We start from the raw sequence: 22,263 nt of genomic DNA on the forward strand, positions 1-22,263 counted from the left end.
CGATACTAGGACTTTCTCCTGTCCTGCTCTGTGGAGAGGGTAGCGGATAGAGCAGACAGACATAGTTCTACAGTGAGAGGGGTATCCTACACTACATTGTGCCTGGCTGCCAGCACAGCACAGGAGGGACAAGTCATCAGTTATTCCCAGCCGAGGTCAGGAGGAAGGCTTCAGTTGTTTGCTAAAATTATTTCTGAAGTCTGGGAAAACAATTACTTATTTTGATGAGTCAGAGTCTCCAAATGAAGCTCCCGCTCTCTCTCTCCCTCCATTCTCCCTCCTTCCCTCTCTCTGCCCACCCTGTGTGGCAGGGAGTATGTGTGCGTGTGTGGGGTATGTGTATGCTGTGTTGTGTGGTGAATACGCGTATGTGCGGGGTGAGTGTGAGGGTGCGTGTGCATGTTATGCGTATTTGTGTGAGGGTATGTGGATGAGCTGTGTGTCTCTGTGTGTGCGCGGCTGGCTGCGGCCCTAAAGTGAGCAGCCGAGGGGAGCCGTCACTAGTGATTACCTCCCTGCCGTGCTGGGGGAAACAGCTGAGGGGGGAGTATGTGGGTGTGTGGAGGAGGGAAGCAGTCAGCTCGCATCTCCCGCCCGGCTTGCTAAACCTACTGGTGACATTTTATCTGGCAGCGTGGCGCGAGGGGGACGAGAGGAGGACAGAGGAGGGAGGGAGGGGACTAGGGATGGGTGGGGTTCTCCACATGACAGGTTGTCCTGTGACATGGTGCCAGTGACCCACAGCCTAGCCATGTCACTACCGCAGTGGCCCCCAGGGGGACAATGCACTGGGGGAGGGAGGGAGGGAGGGAGGGAGGGAGGAAAGAGGGGGCAATGTTTTCTGCTTTCCCTCACAGGGCACTCTGTTTTGTCTTCACGCCAGAAGATGGATTGATAGTAGAGCGGATGAGGGAGAGAGAGAAAGAGAGAGAGAGCTGCATCTGGACGTACAGCTGCCTGCTGCTTTTAACTCTGACACTGGTGACACTAAAAATACCTAAAACGGCTTTCGCTGGCTTTTAGATAAACACATTACTCCATGACTGGCCCTGTTCAACTGCAACCAAAGGCTTTTAGTTCCAAAGATACTGTGCCGTGGCACCAATTTAAATACCAATGTATGCCTACACTAGAGATATATATATACACATTTGCATATGCAAATGAAGCACTACATTTCGCCCCAAACTACATTTTTAGATCAAATATCTGTATGAGGTAACACTCAACTTCAATATACGGACAAAGCGTTTGGAAATAACGTTAAACATGCAACACGGTAGTCATATGACCCTTGGTTAGTGTCCGGGATAAAGCTGGCACCGGTATAAACAGTGTGCCTTCATGTTTCCCTTCCCAGTGAATCTATCTGTGTTCCTGACAGAGTGAGGGCATGTTAGCACTGAGGGGAAAGGATGAGCAGAGACATGAGGGGGAAGGGAACACTTCACCTTACACACACACACACACACACACACACACACACACACACACACACACACACACACTCAGGGGCACCTGGAGGGTGTGTACTCTGTATGTAGCTTCCACACACACCTCTGGGGAGGGCTACTTATAGCTGGGCAAACTGTGCTGTGTTCTAATGAGGGGCAGTGAGGACATTATATGTGCTGGGTGAAGAGCATACACTAACACACTAACATACTCCTACACAATGAGGTATAAACTAATACAATATGTTAGTTTTAAAAGCTTTTGATCACTTTTCACAGCTTTTAGAGGGTACTTTTACAGTGCTCCCACAGTGATTTTACAGTCCATTCCATATGCGTTCCTGAGAATACATTTGGATGAAGTAAATAAACAATGGAGCTGTCTCTCCCTGTTTCTGTTCATTCTCTCCCTCCATCTCTTTCTCTTCCATCCATCTGGGCTGTCCTATTTAACAGGGCTGTGTGGTCTCTCCCCTCTGACCGAGCTCAAAGACACAGATTGGGACAAAGTCCTGTGAGAGATGCATTATGGGCTTCTAAAGCCTGGTCCATTACACCGGCTAGTCACATATTCCACCAAATGGGACTTTTTTTTAACACACTTTAGGCCCCACTGTCGTGATTGCCTTAGAGTGTGTGTGTTTGTGTGTGAGAATGTGTGTGCGATTAAGTGTTTTGATTGTGTTTGTCTGTGGGTGTATCTATTGGGGAGAGTGTGTGTGTGTGACAGAATACGAATCAGTGTATGGGTTTCTCCTCTTATTCCAGGAAATGCCTTCCCCTCCCCTGCCCTGTCTGCCTCCCCTGCCCTTCCCTGTCTGCCTGCCTCCCCTACCCTGCCCTGTCTGCCTGCCTCCCCTACCCTGCCCTGTCTGCCTCCCCTCCCCTGCCCTGTCCTGTCTGCCTCCCCTGCCCTGTCTGCCTCCTCTGCCCTGCCCTGCCCTGTCTGCCTGCCTCCCCTCCCCTGCCCTGTCTGCCTCCCCTGCCCTGTCTGCCTCCTCTTCCCTGTCAGCCTCCTCTGCCCTGTCCTGTTTGCCTCCCCTGCCCTGCCCTGTCTGCCTGCCCACCTCCACTGCCCTGCCCTGTCTGCCCCCTACCCTGCCCTGCCTTCCCCCCTACCCTGCCCTGTCTGCCTGCCTGCCCTGCCCTGTCTGCCCCCCTGCCCTGTCTGCCTCCCCTGCCCTGCCCTGTCTGCCTCCCCTGCCCTGCCCTGTCTGCCTCCCCTGCCCTGCCCTGTCTGCCTCCCCTGCCCTGTCTGCCTCCCCTTCCCATTCTGCCTCCCCCCTGCCCTGCCCTGTCTGTCTGCCTCCCCACCACTGCCCAGCCTCTGCCTGCCCTGTCTTCCCATTCTGCCTCCCCTTCCCCTGCCTCCCCTGCCCTGCCCTGTCTGCCCCCACTGCCCAGTCTGCCTCCCCTTCCCATTCTGCCTCCCCTGCCCTTCCCTGTCTGCCACCACTGCCACGTCTGCCTCCCCTGCCCTGTCTGCCTCCCCTGCCCTGCCCTGTCTGCCCCCCTGCCCTGTCTGCCCCCCTGCCTCCTCTGCCCTGCCCTGTCTGCCTCCCCCTGCCCGCCAGCCCGCCTGCCCTGTCTGCCCAGTCTGCCTCCCCTGCCACGTCTGCCTCCCTTACTCTGCCCTGCCCTGTCTGCCAACCCTGCCTCGTCTGCCCCTGCCTCCTCTGCCCCGTCTGCCTCCTCTGCCCCGTCTGCCTCCTCTGCCCTCTGCCTCCTCTGCCCTGTCTGCCTCCTCTGCCCTGTCTGCCTCCTCTGCCCTGTCTGCCTCCTCTGCCCTGTCTGCCTCCTCTGCCCTGTCTGCCTCCTCTGCCCTGTCTGCCTCCTCTGCCCTGTCTGCCTCCTCTGCCCTGTTTGCCTCCTCTGCCCTGTCTGCCTCCCCTCCCCTGCCTTGCCCTGTCCACCTCCCCTCCCCTGCCCTGTCCGCCTGCCTGCCCCGCCTGCCTGCCCTGTCTGCCTCCCTGCCCCGTCCACCTCCCTACCCTGTCTAGCTGCCTGCCCCGCCGCCTGCCGTCTGCCTCCCCTGCCCTGTCTGCCTCCCTGCCCTGTCTGCCCCCCCTGCCCTGCCCTGTCTGCCACTCCTGCCCCGTCTGCCTCCCCTGCCCTGCCCTGTCTGCCTCCCCTTCCCATTCTGCCTCCCCTGCCCTGCCCAGTCTGCCTCCCCTTCCCATTCTGCCTCCCCTGCCCTGCCCTGTCTGCCCCCACTTCCCAGTCTGCCTCCCCTTCCCATTCTGCCTCCCCTGCCCTGCCCTGTCTGCCACTGCCACGTCTGCCTCCCCTGCCCTGTCTGCCTCCCCTGCCCTGCCCTGTCTGCCCCCCTGCCCTGTCTGCCCCCCTGCCTCCTCTGCCCTGCCCTGTCTGCCTCCCCTGCCCTGCCCGCCTGCCCGCCTGCCCTGTCTGCCCAGTCTGCCTCCCCCTGCCCGTCTGCCAACCCCCTACTCTGCCCTGCCCTGTCTGCCAACCCTGCCTCCTCGTCTGCCTCCTCTGCCTGCCCTCTGCCCTGTCTGCCTCCTCTGCCCCTGTCTGCCTCCTCTGCCCTGTCTGCCTCCTCTGCCCTGTCTGCCTCCTCTGCCCTGTCTGCCTCCTCTGCCCTGTCTGCCTCCTCTGCCCTGTCTGCCTCCTCTGCCCTGTCTGCCTCCTCTGCCCTGTTTGCCTCCTCTGCCCTGTCTGCCTCCCCTCCCCTGCCTTGCCCTGTCCACCTCCCCTCCCCTGCCCTGTCCGCCTGCCTGCCCCGCCTGCCTGCCCTGTCTGCCTCCCCTGCCCCGTCCACCTCCCCTACCCTGTCTAGCTGCCTGCCCCGCCTGCCTGCCGTCTGCCTCCCCTGCCCTGTCTGCCTCCCCTGCCCTGTCTGCCCCCCTGCCCTGCCCTGTCTGCCACCCCTGCCCCGTCTGCCTCCCCTGCCTGCCCTGTCTGCCTCCCTTCCCATTCTGCCTCCACCTCCCCTACCCTGTCTGCCACCACTGCCCAGTCTGCCTCCCCTTCCCCGCCTGCCTGCCGTCTGCCTCCCCTGCCCTGTCTGCCTCCCCTTCCCTGTCTGCCCCCCCTGCCCTGCCCTGTCTGCCACCCTGCCCCGTCTGCCTCCCCCCCTGCCCTGTCTGCCTCCCCTTCCCATTCTGCCCCCCTGCCCTGTCTGCCCAGTCTGCCTCCTCCCCTTCCCATTCTGCCTCCCCTGCCCTGCCCTGTCTGCCTCCCCTTCCCATTCTGCCTCCCCTGCCCTGCCCTGTCTGCCACCACTGCCACGTCTGCCTCCCCTGCCCTGTCTGCCTCCCCTGCCCTGCCCTGTCTGCCCCCCTGCCCTGTCTGCCCCCCTGCCTCCTCTGCCCTGCCCTGTCTGCCTCCCCTGCCCTGCCCGCCAGCCCGCCTGCCCTGTCTGCCCAGTCTGCCTCCCCTGCCACGTCTGCCTCCCCTACTCTGCCCTGCCCTGTCTGCCAACCCTGCCTGCCCCGTCTGCCCCCTGCCCCTGTCTGCCTCCTCTGCCCTGTCTGCCTCCTCTGCCCTGTCTGCCTCCTCTGCCCTGTCTGCCTCCTCTGCCCTGTCTGCCTCCTCTGCCCTGTTTGCCTCCTCTGCCCTGTCTGCCTCCCCTGCCCCTGCCTTGCCCTGTCCACCTCTGCCCTCCCTGCCCTGTCCGCCTGCCTGTCCACCCGCCTGCCTGCCCTGTCTGCCTCCCCTGCCCCGTCCACCTCCCCTACCCTGTCTAGCTGCCTGCCCCACCTGCCTGCCGTCTGCCTCCCCTGCCCTGTCTGCCACCCCTGCCCAGTCTGCCTCCCCTGCCCTGCCCCTGTCTGCCCCCCCTGCCTCCCCTGCACTGTCTGCCACCCCTGCCCTGCACTGTCTGCCACCCCTGCCGTCTGCCTCCCCTGCCCTGCACTGTCTGCCCTGCACTGTCTGCCTCCCCTGCCTGCCTCCCCTGCCCTGCCTGCCAGCCCACCTCCCCTGCCCTTGTCTGCCTCCCCTGCCACGTCTGCCTCCCTACTCTACCCCCTGCCTCGTCTGCCCCCTTCCCTGTCTGCCCTGCACTGTCTGCCTCCCCACCCCTGCACTGTCTGCCTCCCTGCCCTGCACTGTCTGCCCCCTGCCCTGCACTGTCTGCCTCCCCTGCCCCGTCTGCCCCCCTGCCCTGCCCTGTCTCCCCCTGCCCTGCACTGTCTGCCTCCCTGCCCTGCACTGTCTGCCCCCCTGCCCTGCACTGTCTGCCTCCCCTGCCCTGTCTTCCCCCTGCCCTGCACTGTCTGCCTCCCCTGCCCCGTCTGCCTGCCTCCCCTGCCCCGTCTGCCTGCCTCCCCTGCCCAGTCTGCCTGCCTCCCCTGCCCAGTCTGCCTGCCTCCTCCCCAGTCTGCCTCCCCTGCCCAGTCTGCCTGCCTCCCCTGCCCAGTCTGCCTGCCCAGTCTGCCTGCCTCCCCTGCCCCGTCTGCCTGCCTCCCCTGCCCCGTCTGCCTGCCTCCCCTGCCCCGTCTGCCTGCCTCCCCTGCCCAGTCTGCCTGCCTCCCCTGCCCAGTCTGCCTGCCTCCCTGCCCAGTCTGCCTGCCTCCCCTGCCCTGTCTGCCTGCCTCCCCTGCCCTGTCTGCCTGCCTCCCCTGCCCAGTCTGCCTGCCTCCCTGCCCCGTCTGCCTGCCTCCCCTGCCCCGTCTGCCTGCCTCCCCTGCCCCGTCTGCCTGCCTCCCCTGCCCCGTCTGCCTGCCTCCCTGCCCCGTCTGCCTGCCTCCCTGCCCCGTCTGCCTGCCTCCCCTGCCCCGTCTGCCTGCCTCCCCTGCCCTGTCTGCCTGCCTCCCCTGCCCTGTCTGCCTGCCTCCCCTGCCCAGTCTGCCTCCCCTGCCCTGTCCGCCTGCCTCCCCTGCCCAGTCTGCCTCCCCTGCCCTGTCTGCCTGCCTCCCCTGCCCTGTCTGCCTGCCTCCCCTGCCCTGTCTGCCTGCCTCCCCTGCCCAGTCTGCCTCCCTGCCCAGTCTGCCTCCCCTGCCCTGTCTGCCTCCCCTGCCCTGTCTGCCTGCCTCCCCTGCCCTGTCTGCCTGCCTCCCCTGCCCTGTCTGCCTGCCTCCCCTGCCCTGTCTGCCTGCCCCCCTGCCCAGTCTGCCTCCCCTGCCCTGTCTGCCTGCCTCCCCTGCCCTGTCTGCCTGCCTCCCCTGCCCTGTCTGCCTGCCTCCCCTGCCCTGTCTGCCTGCCTCCCCTGCCCTGTCTGCCTGCCTCCCCTGCCCTGTCTGCCTGCCTCCCCTGCCCTGTCTGCCTGCCTCCCCTGCCCAGTCTGCCTGCCTCCCCTGCCCTGTCTGCATGCCTCCCCTGCCCTGTCTGCATGCCTCCCCTGCCCTGTCTGCCTCCCCTGCCCTGCTCCATATCTAACAAGTGTCCCATTAAACCCCATCCCAAGAACATCATGTACTTTGACATTTTCTGGCCAGCCCTGGATTAAGCAGACAGACATGTAAATGTCAGCTTGCCTATCTAATCTACGGGCCCATTTTAAAAGCCATTAATTTCTGATCTTCTCTCCCTCTCTCTCTCTCTCTCTCTCTCTCTCTTTCCCTTTCTCCCTCCCTGCGTTCCCGATCTCCCTCTCTGGTTCTAAAGTCATCTCTTTAATCTATACATTGTCGTGGCTAATTTGTGGTGAAAATTATGGAGAAAGGATACTTAATGTAGGACAGCCAGTAAATGTAATTCATCATGCCTCCGCCCCGGTGCCGACAGAGAGGGGTGTGTGTGTATATATGGAAGAGGTGGGGGTGATGTAGCCCTGCACAGCAGAGAGGCTGTGTGTGTGTGTGTTTATAAGTGGGTGTGCGTGCGTGCGCGTCTGCGAGGGGGTCTGTCTGGGAGGAGAGAGCATAGAGGGGGGGGAGGGTCTGTCTGGGAGGATAGAGCGTAGAGGAGGGAGGGGGGGGCTCAAAGTAATTATCATACATCAGTGTTCTGATGCTGTAATTGATTACAACAGCTGCGGGAGGCCCTCGGGAGAGAGAGCGCCAACTCCCCCACAATGCCCTCCCTCCTCATCCTGATCCCCCCCATCCCCCTTTGCCTCCCCCTCATCCCTGGCCTGTGTGTGTTTGTCATCGAGCTGCTTCCCCTTCTCTCATCTAGAAGGTGTGACAGCTCTGGAAACGGGGCATGGTGCTCCCTCACATTAGACGCTCATTAAGAGGCGTGGCTGACTATCCTTTGGTGTCACTTCATCACCACAAATGAGCTGACGTCAGCTTAGCTAGCGCTGGCACGCTATAAAAAGATCAACCTTTACCAGATCCAGAGTGTATGAAGTGCATACATGCTGGTGGTGCATATGTGGATGGAATGGAAATATTTATCCATTTTGTGTATCTATAGATGTATCAGTGTGAGGTATGGTTCTACAGATACTGTGGATTGGTGGTGCAGTGTATGGTATTTTTCTAAGATTGGGTAAATTAAGTCCGGTTTAGTCAAAGTCCAAAAACCACTCACTGTCAGTCATTATCGCGGCTATGATATGTTTTTACACAGGACGAGTCCAGACACACACACACACACAAACACACACACCAGGCTGGCTAAGCTCATGTCGCTTCCGCTCGCCGTCATGTGGAGCGGGTCGCTGTGTGTTGCTCAGCAGAGAGCTGCCATGACGACTCCAGATCTACCCAGACACACTGGGCACTGCAGCATTCTGGGAAAGTAATCTCACTGTCTCTCTGGAAGACTCCCCGAGGTGACCGGCCAGACAAAACAGCAACGGTCGGGAAAAGAGCTCGCAAGTTCAAAAGAGGCTTAGATATTGAACGGAAAGAGTTCTCTATCTTTACCAACACTTCAAACACTTTCTTCATTGCCTCCTAACCTAGTTTGAAAAGCCACGAAGACTTTGCATAAAAAAAGCTCATCATCTTCGTTAAAAACCCCAGTGCCATTTTAACTGATCTACCTCGGGTCGGCGATGCAAAAGAGGCCCCAAATTGGATTAGACAGTAGCTTTATTCGCATCAACCTGGGGACAATAACAACACCAACATGGTGGCTGGCAACAACAATGTCCTTGTGTCTTCCTGGCTGTCTTTTAGCAGTCATCACTTCCCTAGCGCCCGCTCTTTAATTAGCTAGTCATAATTAGAATCCCTGTGGTCGCTAGCTCCAGCTCTGACCAGTCGGGACTCACTAGCTCAGACGGGACGGCGGCGTTACCCATAGACCCCCTCACCCTAGGGCATACGTTATCACGCTTTGGCTAATGAGACATTAGTGGAGGCCACAGGCCTTTGATTTCAATGGTGTTGCTAAGTCTTGCACTAGTCCTTTTAATGTTGTATCGAAATGAGACGGTTTATTGAATCTAGATAAAATGATTTATTCTGTTTGGTAAAGATGAATTTTAGGTTAGTTTTAAAGAATCTGGGTAAGAGGCATCGGTTTCTTTCAGTTCTGAAAGCAGACTTGGATCAGCTCTTCCTGACCCAGTCCAAACCTTAACCAATCAGATAATGGTTCCTGGGACAGTTTTTTGCATAGAAATTGAGACTGGGAACAAGGAGAGTTTGAGAGCGAGTTAGAAAGGCAACAGAGAAAGCGTAAGGTATGTGGTGTGTGTGCGTGTACAGTATGTATGCGAGTAGGTATGTGGTGTGTGTGCGTGTACAGTATGTATGCGAGTAGGTATGTGTGTGTGTGTGTGCGCGTGTACAGTATGTATGCGAGTAGGTATGTGTGTGTGTGTGTGTGCGCGTGTACAGTATGTATGCGAGTAGGTATGTGTGTGTGTGCGTGTACAGTATGTATGCGAGTAGGTATGTGTGTGTGTGTGTGTGCGTGTACAGTATGTATGCGAGTAGGTATGTGTGTGTGTGCGTGTACAGTATGTATGCGAGTAGGTATGTGTGTGTGTGTGCGTGTACAGTATGTATGCGAGTAGGTATGTGTGTGTGTGTGCGTGTACAGTATGTATGCGAGTAGGTATGTGGTGTGTGTGCGTGTACAGTATGTATGCGAGTAGGTATGTGGTGTGTGTGCGTGTACAGTATGTATGCGAGTAGGTATGTGTGTGTGTGTGCACGGTATGTATGCGCGTAGGTATGTGGTGTGTGTGCGTGTACAGTATGTATGCGAGTAGGTATGTGTGTGTGTGTGTACAGTACAGTCCTTTTAATGTTGTATCGAAATGAGACGGTTTATTGAATCTAGATAAAATGATTTATTCTGTTTGGTAAAGATGAATTTTAGGTTAGTTTTAAAGAATCTGGGTAAGAGGCATCGGTTTCTTTCAGTTCTGAAAGCAGACTTGGGTCAGCTCTTCCTGACCCAGTCCAAACCTTAACCAATCAGATAATGGTTCCTGGGACAGTTTTTTGCATAGAAATTGAGACTGGGAACAAGGAGAGTTTGAGAGCGAGTTAGAAAGGCAACAGAGAAAGCGTAAGGTATGTGGTGTGTGTGCGTGTACAGTATGTATGCGAGTAGGTATGTGGTGTGTGTGCGTGTACAGTATGTATGCGAGTAGGTATGTGGTGTGTGTGTGTGCGTGTACAGTATGTGTGTACAGTATGTAGTAGGTATGTGGTGTGTGTGTGTGTACAGTATGTATGCGAGTAGGTATGTGTGTGTGTGTGCGCGTGTACAGTATGTATGCGAGTAGGTATGTGTGTGTGTGTGCGCGTGTACAGTATGAATGCGAGTAGGTATGTGTGTGTGTGTGCGTGTACAGTATGTATGCGAGTAGGTATGTGTGTGTGTGCGTGTACAGTATGTATGCGAATAGGTATGTGTGTGTGTACAGTATGTATGCGAGTAGGTATGTGTGTGTGTGTGTGTGCGTGTACAGTATGTATGCGAGTAGGTATGTGTGTGTGTGCGTGTACAGTATGTATGCGAATAGGTATGTGTGTGTGTACAGTATGTATGCGAGTAGGTATGTGTGTGTGTGTGTGTGCGTGTACAGTATGTATGCGAGTAGGTATGTGTGTGTGTGCGTGTACAGTATGTATGCGAGTAGGTATGTGGTGTGTGTGCGTGTACAGTATGTATGCGAGTAGGTATGTGGTGTCTGTGCACAGTATGTATGCGAGTAGGTATGTGTGTGTGTGTGCACGGTATGTATGCGCGTAGGTATGTGTGTGTGCGTGTACAGTATGTATGCGAGTAGGTGTGTGTGTGTGTGCATGTACAGTATGTATGCGAGTAGGTATGTGGTGTGTGTGCGTGTACAGTATGTATGCGAGTAGGTATGTGTGTGTGTGTGTGCGTGTACAGTATGTATGCGAGTAGGTATGTGGTGTGTGTGCGTGTACAGTATGTATGCGAGTAGGTATGTGGTGTGTGTGCGTGTACAGTATGTATGCGAGTAGGTATGTGGTGTGTGTGCGTGTACAGTATGTATGCGAGTAGGTATGTGTGTGTGCGTGTACAGTATGTATGCGAGTAGGTATGTGGTGTGTGTGCGTGTACAGTATGTATGCGAGTAGGTATGCGTGTGTGTGCGTGTACAGTATGTATGCGAGTAGGTATGTGTGTGCGTGTACAGTATGTATGCGAGTAGGTATGTGTGTGTGACAGTGGTGTCAGGAGGTGGACACAGACAGATGACTGTGGTGGAGACCTGACGGACAAGTTCACACACACCCCTGGCTGATGGATGAGTCCCTCTCTGTGCTTAAGCCCAATGCTCCAGACAGAGAATAAAAGCTAGAAAAGATTTTCATTTCAATACAAGGACAGCAGCCGGGGAGAATTTAATCGGTGGGCAAGGACAGAGGCTCTCCCTGCTCTCAGCGGCCATCAATCAGATCCCACACTGGGACACACACACAGGCTACGAAGCGACTGTGAGCGAAGAGTCAAATATTCCTAACATTTCCACAGCCTAATTGTGGCCTAACCAATATCCTAATGGAGATTCAACGAAAAGAAAAGTCTGACATTGACATCAAGGGTGGGTGGCATTTTTTGTATTCAAATTGATTGGAAAGGCTGCTAAATTATTTCCACCTGGCCCACAGCGTTGTGGCGTACTTACAGTACAATGCCCTTTCACTCCACCAGACGCTTCTTTCGATTGTTATTATCTGTTCGGTAACATTACACAAGTAAATGGAATAAATAAAACAAATTCATTAAATAGATTAGGTCTTGAAAATATGTGAAACCTTTTTTTGAGTTGTATGTTATCTGTGCCTCGTAGCCGAGGCTATATGACAGTGCCATCAACTTGTTTACTTAGCAGACATCACTTGCTGCCTATATTCAGGCAACACATATATTTTAAGAAAATCATGGAATATAAATGAACATTTTAAATTCACTTAGAATAAAAACCTTAGCGTAACAATTTTAGTAAGTAATATGCCACAGTAAAGTTACAGCTTCTTCTGACCAAGTAGAAACAAAAAAACAAGTGTATTTTTTGGGTGTGCGTGCAGGACAGAGGAATAGCAATTCTTACACTATTGTTCTAAATTTAATCACCCTCTTCCTCTTCATTCAGTTAATTCAAATTCAATTGTGAAGTCGTGGACAATTCTAAGTTTCTATTTGGTTTCTATCGCCCATTCATTCGGTGAGAGATACCGTAGCGAGACCAACACTTTACACTGTACCCAAAAGCATAATAGCGCTCTAACTCCCTCTTGTGGTGGTTTGGAGCAATGAAGCAGTGATGCAGGGTACCGTACTAAACCACAAATCACCTTTAAGTCCCGCGGCATCATCTCAAACATAATTGAGGAACCACTGTTCATTCAGGAACCACTGTAGGTGGATGTATGCACACACACAGGCATGAAGAACCACTGTTCATTCATGAACCACTGTAGGTGGATGTATGCACACACACGGGCATGAAGAACCACTGTTCATTCAGGAACCACTGTAGGTGGATGTATGCACACACACGGGCATGAAGAACCACTGTTCATTCAGGAACCACTGTAGGTGGATGTATGCACACACACGGGCATGAAGAACCACTGTTCATTCAGGAACCACTGTAGGTGGATGTATGCACACACACGGGCATGAAGAACCACTGTTCATTCAGGAACCACTGTAGGTGGATGTATGCACACACACGGGCATGAACGCAGACACACGCATATGAAAGTATTCATACCCCATGACTTATTCCACATTTAGTTGTGTTACATCCTGATTTCAAACTGTATTCAATTGTTTTCTTTTCTCAACCATCTACACACAATATCCCATAATATCCCATAATGAATTAAAATTTTTCAAATGTATTGAAAATGAAATACAGAAATATCTAATTCACACACCTGAGTCAATACTTTGTAGAAGCACCTTTGGTAGTTGTGAGACTTTCTGTTGAAGTCTCTAAGAGTTTTTCACATCTGGATTGTGCAACATTTACCCATTATTCTTAAAAGAAATAAGTGCAAATGTTCTGCAATCCTTATTAACATAGGTATTCAGACCTTTTGCGATGAGACTCAAAATTGAGCTCAGGTGCTTCCTGTTTCCATTGATCATCCTTGAGATGTTTCTACAACTTGATTGGAGTCCACCTGTGGTAAATTCAATTGATTGGACATGATTTGGAAAGGCACACACCTGTCTAAATAAGGTCCTACAGTTGACAGTGTATGTCAGAACAAAAACCAAGCCATGAGGTTGAAGGAATTGTCTGCAGAGCTTCGAGACAGGATTGTGTCTCGTCACGGTATCTCTGTGCATTCAAATTGCCATTGAAAAAATGCAATTGTGTTTGTTGTCTGTAGCTTATGCCTACCCCATACCATAAACCCACCATGGGGCACTCTTTTCACAACGTTGACATCAGCAAACTGCTCGCCCACACGAAGCCGTACACGTGGTCTGCGGTTGTGAGGCCGGATGGACAGCGGCTTATGGTAGAGAAATTAACACTCAATTTTCTGCCAACTGCTCGGCTGGACATTCCTGTAGTCAGCATGCCAACTGCACTCTCCCTAAAAACTTGATACATTAGTGGCATTGTGTTGTGTGACAAAACTGCACATTTTAGTGTCCTTTTATTGTCCCCAGCACAAGGTGCACCTGTGTAATGATCATGCTGTTTAATCAGCTTCTTGATATGGTACACCTGTGAGGTGGATGGATTATCTTGGCAAAGGAGAAATGCTCACTAACAGGAATGTAAACAAATGTGTGCACAATATTCTTGAGAAATAATATTTTTGTTCCGATTAAACATTTCTGGGATCTTTTATTTCAGCTCATGAAACATGGGACCAACACTTTACATGTTGTGTTAATATTTTTGTTCTTGTATACTTTAGTTTTTTGTTGCAAACAGGACGCATGTTTTGGATTTTTCTTATTCTGTACAGGCTTCCTTCTTCTGTGTACACATGTACCTTGTGGTCGGCCCTGTAGGTGCAATACGTTCTAGCAGTGTGTGTGTATGCCTGGTGTGCATGTCCAGTGTGTGTGTTTACCTTGTGGCTGGCCCTGTCGGTGCAATACGTTCTAGCAGTGTGTGTGTATGCCTGGTGTGCATGTCCAGTGTGTGTGTTTACCTTGTGGCTGGCCCTGTAGGTGCAGTACGTTCTAGCAGTGTGTGTGTATGCCTGGTGTGCATGTCCAGTGTGTGTGTGTTTACCTTGTGGCTGGCCCTGTAGGTGCAGTACGTTCTAGCAGTGTGTGTGTATGCCTGGTGTGCATGTCCAGTGTGTGTGTGTTTACCTTGTGGCTGGCCCTGTAGGTGCAGTACGTTTTAGCAGTGTGTGTGTATGCCTGGTGTGCATGTCCAGTGTGTGTGTGTTTACCTTGTGGCTGGCCCTGTAGGTGCAGTACGTTTTAGCAGTGTGTGTGTATGCCTGGTGTGCATGTCCAGTGTGTGTGTGTTTACCTTGTGGCTGGCCCTGTAGGTGCAGTACGTTCTAGCAGTGTGTGTGTGTATGCCTGGTGTGCATGTCCAGTGTGTGTGTGTTTACCTTGTGGCTGGCCCTGTAGGTGCAGTACGTTTTAGCAGTGTGTGTGTATACCTGGTGTGCATGTCCAGTGTGTGTGTTTACCTTGTGGCTGGTCCTGTAGGTGCAGTACGTTCTAGCAGTGTGTGTGTATGCCTGGTGTGCATGTCCAGTGTGTGTGTGTTTACCTTGTGGCTGGCCCTGTAGGTGCAGTACGTTCTAGCAGTGTGTGTGTATGCCTGGTGTGCATGTCCAGTGTGTGTGTGTTTACCTTGTGGCTGGCCCTGTAGGTGCAGTACGTTTTAGCAGTGTGTGTGTATACCTGGTGTGCATGTCCAGTGTGTGTGTTTACCTTGTGGCTGGTCCTGTAGGTGCAGTACGTTCTAGCAGTGTGTGTGTATGCCTGGTGTGCATGTCCAGTGTGTGTGTGTTTACCTTGTGGCTGGCCCTGTAGGTGCAGTACGTTCTAGCAGTGTGTGTGTATGCCTGGTGTGCATATCCAGTGTGTGTGTGTTTACCTTGTGGCTGGCCCTGTAGGTGCAGTACGTTCTAGCAGTGTGTGTGTATGCCTGGTGTGCATGTCCAGTGTGTGTGTGTTTACCTTGTGGCTGGCCCTGTAGGTGCAGTACGTTTTAGCAGTGTGTGTGTATGCCTGGTGTGCATGTCCAGTGTGTGTGTTTACCTTGTGGCTGGCCCTGTAGGTGCAGTACGTTCTAGCAGTGTGTGTGTATGCCTGGTGTGCATGTCCAGTGTGTGTGTGTTTACCTTGTGGCTGGCCCTGTAGATGCAGTACGTTCTAGCAGTGTGTGTGTATGCCTGGTGTGCATGTCCAGTGTGTGTGTGTTTACCTTGTGGCTGGCCCTGTAGGTGCAGTACGTTCTAGCAGTGTGTGTGTATGCCTGGTGTGCATGTCCAGTGTGTGTGTGTTTACCTTGTGGCTGGCCCTGTAAGGGCAGGACATTCTGGCCCAGCTCTCCGTTGAGCCAGAGCTGCATGCGGATGAAGGGCTCCCGGCCCTTCTGGGTCAGCTTGCTCCAGGGCTTGGGCCTGGACAGCATGTCGCTCACACTGCCCTGAGACAGGCCCAGCACCTGTAACACGCATGCACACACAGACAGACACACATACGTCAGTCAATAAATGTTTTTATATATCTGAGCACGACATCACAGTAAAACAACACTAATGTGTAAGTACACTGCTCAGAACACATGCCAGATTAAAGCATAATATTAGCTACAGTAATCAAACAAAAGGATAGAGTTAAAAAGAAAGCTGAAACAATTGTCCTTACTGTACATTGCATATCGACAATTGGTCAATTCCATGCCAGCATGGCCCGAAAATATCTTCCTTCTGGAAATTCTCACATTGAAACTTTATTGGGATGAAGGATGTTTTTATACGCTTTTTACATTTGTAACAGCATTTTTGAGAAAATCATGAGGAAAGTGGTAAGACCCAATGATCCGTGAACCGTACATGACATAGACAACCCCTTGGTGTCAACATACTCCTAATAGTGAGCGCTAAATTATGGAATATTGCTACATTCTGAAATACAATGTTACTCATGAATGTATCCAACATTAAAACTATAAATATGAATATCTCAAAAGCACCCTTTTTTGTTGTTGACTTTTGTTGTTGACATTTTTATGCATATTGTTTTAAACAATATAATCTACAAGTACATCACATTTCCAGAGTGGGCTTTCTGCTACTTTTAAAGTTATGATACATTTTATCAGCACCACCAAAACAGTGAATGGGAAAATGGGTTCAAAGCCAACTCCCTCTGCTGGTGATTTGCTGAATGTGCAATCCTACAGGAGGGCTGTGATTGGTTAATGACATATAATGTCATTTCTATGTATAAAATGGGTCATATCATTAACAGTAACAGAGAGTCACTCTGGAAATTAAATGTGTTTGAAGAGTATATTGTTTGAATAAATTCATGTGATACATTTGATTTCATATATAGACATACTGCATACTTGAGAGCACACTACAAGAAGTATAATGACACCAATATGTTGTCTGTATCATGTACAATTTCAATGATCAAAGGGTCTAGGAGGCATGTACATGTCTAAAAAAGGCCTAGAATAGCCTCTCGACTTTCGTCATGATTTCTCCCCCAAAAATGGTGATACAAATGTAAAACACATGTTAACACCCCCCAAAATGAAGTTATTATCTGAGAATTGCCAGAACAATCTGTGATACCAAAAATATTTTCGGGACATGCTGGCATGTAATCACCCAATTACAAACACTCATGCACTGAGATCATGCACTTATTCCTTCAAACCACTGAGATCTGTACTTGTACACCCTGACACCATCTGCTTTAGTTTGTACCAACAGGGTGTATAAAGGAGTTTTTGTTGGTGGAATCCTGGTTGGCAGCCCAATGCTATTAACTAGCTGAGTGCTGAGAGAGACACAGGCTTAGATGTGTTTTAAATGGATGTGACAACTGAAGCTTAGAGGATCACATACGTTTTATGTCAAAGGTGACGGTTTCCTGTTTACACACAAATCTATTTACACACGTATGAATGGATTCATTAAGCAAACACACTATAACAGAGAGCTGAGCTAGCATAGGACACCCAGTTTTGAAATGTGCTGACTGAGGGTGGAGGGCAGTTGGGCGGAAATGACAGGAAGGGAGAGAGGCAAGTGGAGCAGTATTACAGGGGGGTTGACGCGAAACTGGCGCAGGATGGGTAAATCAGGCAGTATAAGGACATGGGTATGGGGCGGTAGGGTGTCTTGCACACCTTCTCTCCAAAGATGCGCTGGCAGATGCCGTTCTTGGCCAGCTTGTCTTTGACCTGCTGCGTGAGCTCGGCCGTGTCCACCTCTTGGTACATGTAGAACTCGTACTGCTCAGGAGTGAGCGGCGCCACCACAGGCTTGGCTTGTTTGGCTGCGGGGGTCAACAGGGACCCCAGAGGCCCCAAGCTTAGGGGAGAGAGACTGCTCTGGGGTGTGTTGGCGCAGCTGGGCCCCTGGGTTTTGGTGCCCCCGCCATGCTCAGAGCTGGCCTGGGAGTACGGGGACTCGGCCCGGGGCCAGTCCTTCCAGTAGTCCAAGGAGGAGATGGAGACGGAGGAGGGTGCCAGCACCGAGGATGAGCCGGCCAGCCGGGGAGGCTTCTGGCGGAGACACAGAGAGGCACAGTCAGTGGGGAAGTGGGGATGGGGCTGGCCACTAAAGGCTAACAGCTAATTGCTAATGGCACAGTCACTGTGAAGGTAGGGCGCTAACCTCTAACGCTAACGTCAAGCTGTCGCCGGCTATGAATAGGCATGAGTGGAAGGTAGGTGCCTTCTCTTCCCCCTATAAAGAAGTAGGACACAGCCACTGTCATTGAATGGATCCAGGGAGGGTATGTGGAGCAGAAGATAGGGGAGAGAGTATGGCGATGATTTCAATGTTGTGAAGAAACGTAGCTCCCATGAGTTGCTGGGTTAGACCATGTTCTGCCTCAGAGCGGCGAGCCTAATATCCGGTTTGCGGTGTTGACATGGACCTCACACACACATACGCACTCCGAGCACCTCGTCCTGAGTGGAGCAGCTGCACGCTACAGATGAACATAGACAATGGCCCTCTGTCTTCTAATACCACTTTCCAGATACATTTCAGTTGCACAAGGGCTGTGTCAGAGGCTGATTTGAGTGATGGCAACCAACAAAAACGACAGTAGTGCATAACAAATCTCAGCAGTTTCAGGAGAAGTAGCTCACAACTTACACGAACAGCATGTATATGTTCCATCAGAGGGAATGAGCCTTGTGTGTAGAACAGTGATGAGTTATAATGATATGACACATTCTCAAAACATTTTGAACATTGTGGCTGGCCCACCGTGGTTCGGAGGTGAGAGAGAGGTCATGAAGGCAGAGAGTGTGTGTGGTATTAATGTTATTGTACCTCCTTGCTGTCCTCCTGACTACGCACATCGTCATTCAGGCTCGCCGTGGCTCCCTGCCCCCCGGGGTGCATACTGCTCCACCATTGATCCCTCCAGGAGCCTCGCCCCTGCTTGGTCCCACCATCCATTAGCAACCCTCCTCCTCCCCCGCCTTCTCCCACCACTTCTCCTGCCTCCTTCTTCACCATGGCAGAGTGGAAATCCAGGAGGGAGGAGGGAGAGGAGGTTGGGGGGATGGAGGGCTTCTTGAGGGAGAGGGCCAGGGGCGAGTAAGAGGCCGGGAGGATTGGCGCGCCCAGGAGTTTGGGGGAGAGCAGGGCCAGGTCGGAGGGGCCCATGGAGGATGCCTTGAGGATGGGCTCTAGGGCGGCCTGCTGGGCCTCCATCTCTCTCCTTGCCTGCTCTAGGATGGAGCGGATGGTCTCGTCTGAGTTGGAGGATCCACCTGAGCCGATACCACCTCCACCACCACCAATGCTGGACGAGGGAGGGGGCTGGGACGAGTCTACAGCAGGGAGAGACAGAGAGGATAGACATCATCAGACAAGGCTACGAACGCCATCTGCACTCAAACTCAAATGACGCTCCATGGCCACACTGTTTGAAGTAGGGAAGAATTCTGTGAGGTTTGGGATTTTCTGTTTGATGTCTGAAGTTCAAAACAAAAGGAAAACGTAACATTTGAAAATAAGTGATTTCTTATAAACATATTCTAAGTGCTTGATAATTTATACAATAACAGTCCATCACTTAAGAATTTCAATACAGCCACATTTGTCTTTCTAATGTGTTTGAGGCTAAAATAACTGCTCCCTAGTAGAACCATATCCCTTAGATTTAAGACATGGAGGGTCAAGGAAATGTATTCTCCCTCCCTGACAGAAAAAGGTGGTCTTGCAGTCTGTACTTGGTTTGTATATTCCCGGTGTGGGGCCACACAGTGTGTAAGGTTAAATCCATTCCTCACCAAGTCTGAGACTTTGTGCATATTTTGCAAAATAGTTGCCCATGCCTCGGGGGTAACCTGTCTGTCGTCGCTGTCTGTCCTCCACACCATCTGTAGTGGGTGGCACGGCGTCAAGAGGGGGTTAGCACGAGGGACATCTCTTAGACATTCTAAAGGCAGTGTATGGGGCAGTCACTAGCACGGTTTGGCATTAGTTTGGGCATTGGTCATTTCAGAATAATTGTATGACCAATAAGATACAAATGGGGAAAGCTTGAGTCAACCACATCACATCCTACTGTATGTTCATCCACTTCACGGGCTGTAAGAGGTCAAAACCCTGGGAAGGAAACTCTTTATACTGTAAATGCCCAGCATCCCTATCATTTCTGTACAAGGGGCATGCAGTGTGGTATGAGGGTTGGGGGTCAGACAAGAAGCATCAGACAACTATACAGCAGGGTTGAAGTTGGGTTGAGGTAAATTATTTTAGCTCTATCAATAGATAGAAAATCTAAGCAGCTCCTGCTGTAGAGTCGTGTCCGTCAGAGAGAGAGCAGCCACTCACCAGCCTTCTGAACCTGCAGCTCTCTCTTGGCCTGTTCCAGGATGGACTTGATGGCCTCATCTGAGCCACTCTCCGAGGTGCGGATCCGGGTGGTGATGTTACCTAGGGAAGGGCAAAAAAGGTCAGGGGTCAATGGACTGTACCAAAGGGAGGGATGGCAGGAGGCAACGGGGATGATCAAATCTTTGGGTAATTAATATACAGTACCTTCGGAAGGTATTCAGACCCCTTGACTTTTTCCACATTTTGTTACATTTACATTACATTTGTTACATTATTCTTAGATTTAAAAAAAAGAAAAATAATCCTCAGCAATCTACACACACTACCCTATAATGACAAAGCGAAAACAAGCTTAAACGTTTTTGCAAATGTATTAAAAAAACAAAAACAGAAATACATTATTTACATAAGTATTCAGCCCCTTTGCTATGAGACTAGATATTGAGCTCAGATGCACCCTGTTTCCATTGATCATCCTTGAGAGGTTTCTACAACTTGATTGGAGTGGACCTGTTGTAAATGTAATTGATTGGACATGATTTGGAAAGGCACACACCTGTCTATATAAAGTCCCACAGTTGACAGTGCATGTCAGAGAAAGAAAACCAAGCCACGAGGTCGAAGGAATTGTCCGTAGACCTCCAAGACAGGATTGTGTCGAAACACAGATCCGGGGAAGGGTACCAAAACATTTCTGCCGCATTGAAGGTCCCCAAGAACACAGTCCATCATTCTTAAATGGAAGACTTCCTAGAGCTGGCCGCCCGGCCAAACTGAGCAATCAAGGGAGAAGGGTCTTGGTAAGGGAGGTGACCAAGAACCTGATGGTCACTCTGACAGAGCTCCAGTGTTCCTCTGTGGAGATGGGAGAACATTCCAGAAGGACAACCATCTCTGCAACACTCCACCAATCAGGTCTTTATGGTAGAGTGGCCAGACGGAAGCCACTCAGTAAAAGGCACATGAAAGACCGCTTGGAGTTTGCCAAAAGACTCAAAAACAAGATTCTCTGGTCTGATGAAACCAAGATTGAACTCTATGCCTGAATTCCAAGCATCACGCCTGGAGGAAACCTGGCACCATCCCTATGGTGAAGCATGGTGGTGGTAGCATCATGCTGTGGGAATGTTTTTAAGTGGCAGGGACTGGGAGAATAGTCAGGATCGAGGCAGAGAGATCCTTGATGAAATCTACTACAGAGCGCTCAGGACCTCAGACTCAGGTGAAGGTTCACTTTCCAACAGGATAATGACCCTAAGTACACAGCCAAGACAACGCAGGAGTGGCTTCGAGAAAAGTCTCTGAATGTCCTTGAGTGGCCCAGCCAGAGCCCGATCAAACATCTCTGGAGAGACCTGAAAATAGCAACCTGACAGAGCTGGAGAGGATCTTCAGAGAAGAATGTGAGAAACTCCCCAAATACAGGTGTGCCAAGTTTGTAGCGTCATACCCAAGAAGACTAGATGCTGTAATTGCTGCCGAAGATGCTTCGACAAAGTACTTCTGTAAATGTGATATTTCAGTTTTTATTTTGTATAAATTAGCAAAAATGTCTAAAAACCTGTTTTTGCTTTGTCATTATGGGATATTGTGTGTAGAGTAATGAGGGAAAAAAATATTTAAGCAATTTTAGAATAAGGCTGTAACGTAACAACATGTGGAAAAAGTCAAGGAGTCTGAATACTTTCCGAAGGCACTCTGTTGCTAGTATTTTACTTTTGACTACAGTATGTCACAGGTTCACAGTCATAACATAGCCAGTGAAATCTAAAGCTGAATGTTTGGAGTTAAGAGAAAAGTGCTACTTTTCCAATAAATATCCAGTAAAAATGTCTCAAGTTTGAGTCTACTGACTGTCTCGTGTCTAAAAGGAACCCAAGGTGACGTTGAACCTTCTCCTTCAGTGAGTTCTGACATCAAACCCCCATGGCTCACCCTGGCAACAGCACCAGTGTGTGTCTGCCGGCAATACTCCCCTGGGGGCTCCCTTTACAACACAGCTCAATCCTGTTAACACAAGAGGCCACGGCTACACATGTTCCTCATGAGCGCTGAACAGAACACTTCCAGCAGCCAGCCAGCCAGCTACCCTACGCAACAATGGAAAACAGACTTTGGAGAGACTCCATAAGAAACACAAGACCTGGTGTTTTGGATGGGCTTCAGAAGTGAGGGCTAATTGCTGTTTGGAGCTAAACATGGAGGGGCCTGACAAACGTGGCTCCCGAGCTTCCCGGCTTCCTCGCTCTCATTTGTCCTGAGTGAGTGGTCAGAGTAATTGGGCAAGGTCGCGCTCGCTCATGTGTGTGAGTGAGGGGGGGAGCAGCTGGGTACAGGGGGTGAACTGGAAGTAAATCATGACAAAAAAGGGGTCAGACAGGGCAAGGATGGGGGACTCCGTAAGCCCCCCCCCCCAGCACGTTCTAACTCACACACATACACAGTGATATACACACACGCACAACCATGGT

At 51.6% G+C, this 22,263-nt stretch overlaps 1 protein-coding gene across 3 annotated transcripts in view; it reads right to left on the bottom strand.

Annotated features, from left to right (window-relative positions):
• LOC115105488 (homeobox protein cut-like 1) overlaps nt 1–22,263 on the bottom strand; it is a 262,216-nt gene that overhangs the window by 12,505 nt on the left and 227,448 nt on the right. For 2 of the 3 annotated variants that reach the window (XM_029627594.2, XM_029627593.2), the window contains 5 exons: nt 19,790–19,891; nt 19,243–19,332; nt 18,275–18,780; nt 17,116–17,493; nt 15,255–15,414 (listed from right to left, as the gene is read on the bottom strand). In XM_029627594.2, the coding sequence (XP_029483454.2) occupies nt 15,255–15,414; nt 17,116–17,493; nt 18,275–18,780; nt 19,243–19,332; nt 19,790–19,891 (1,236 nt within the window). The remainder of the gene's footprint in view (nt 1–15,254; nt 15,415–17,115; nt 17,494–18,274; nt 18,781–19,242; nt 19,333–19,789; nt 19,892–22,263) is intronic. The other variant, XM_029627595.2, reaches the window with a different exon arrangement.

Source organism: Oncorhynchus nerka, linkage group LG22, assembly GCF_034236695.1.
Source record: "Oncorhynchus nerka isolate Pitt River linkage group LG22, Oner_Uvic_2.0, whole genome shotgun sequence".
Lineage (NCBI taxonomy): Eukaryota > Metazoa > Chordata > Actinopteri > Salmoniformes > Salmonidae > Oncorhynchus > Oncorhynchus nerka.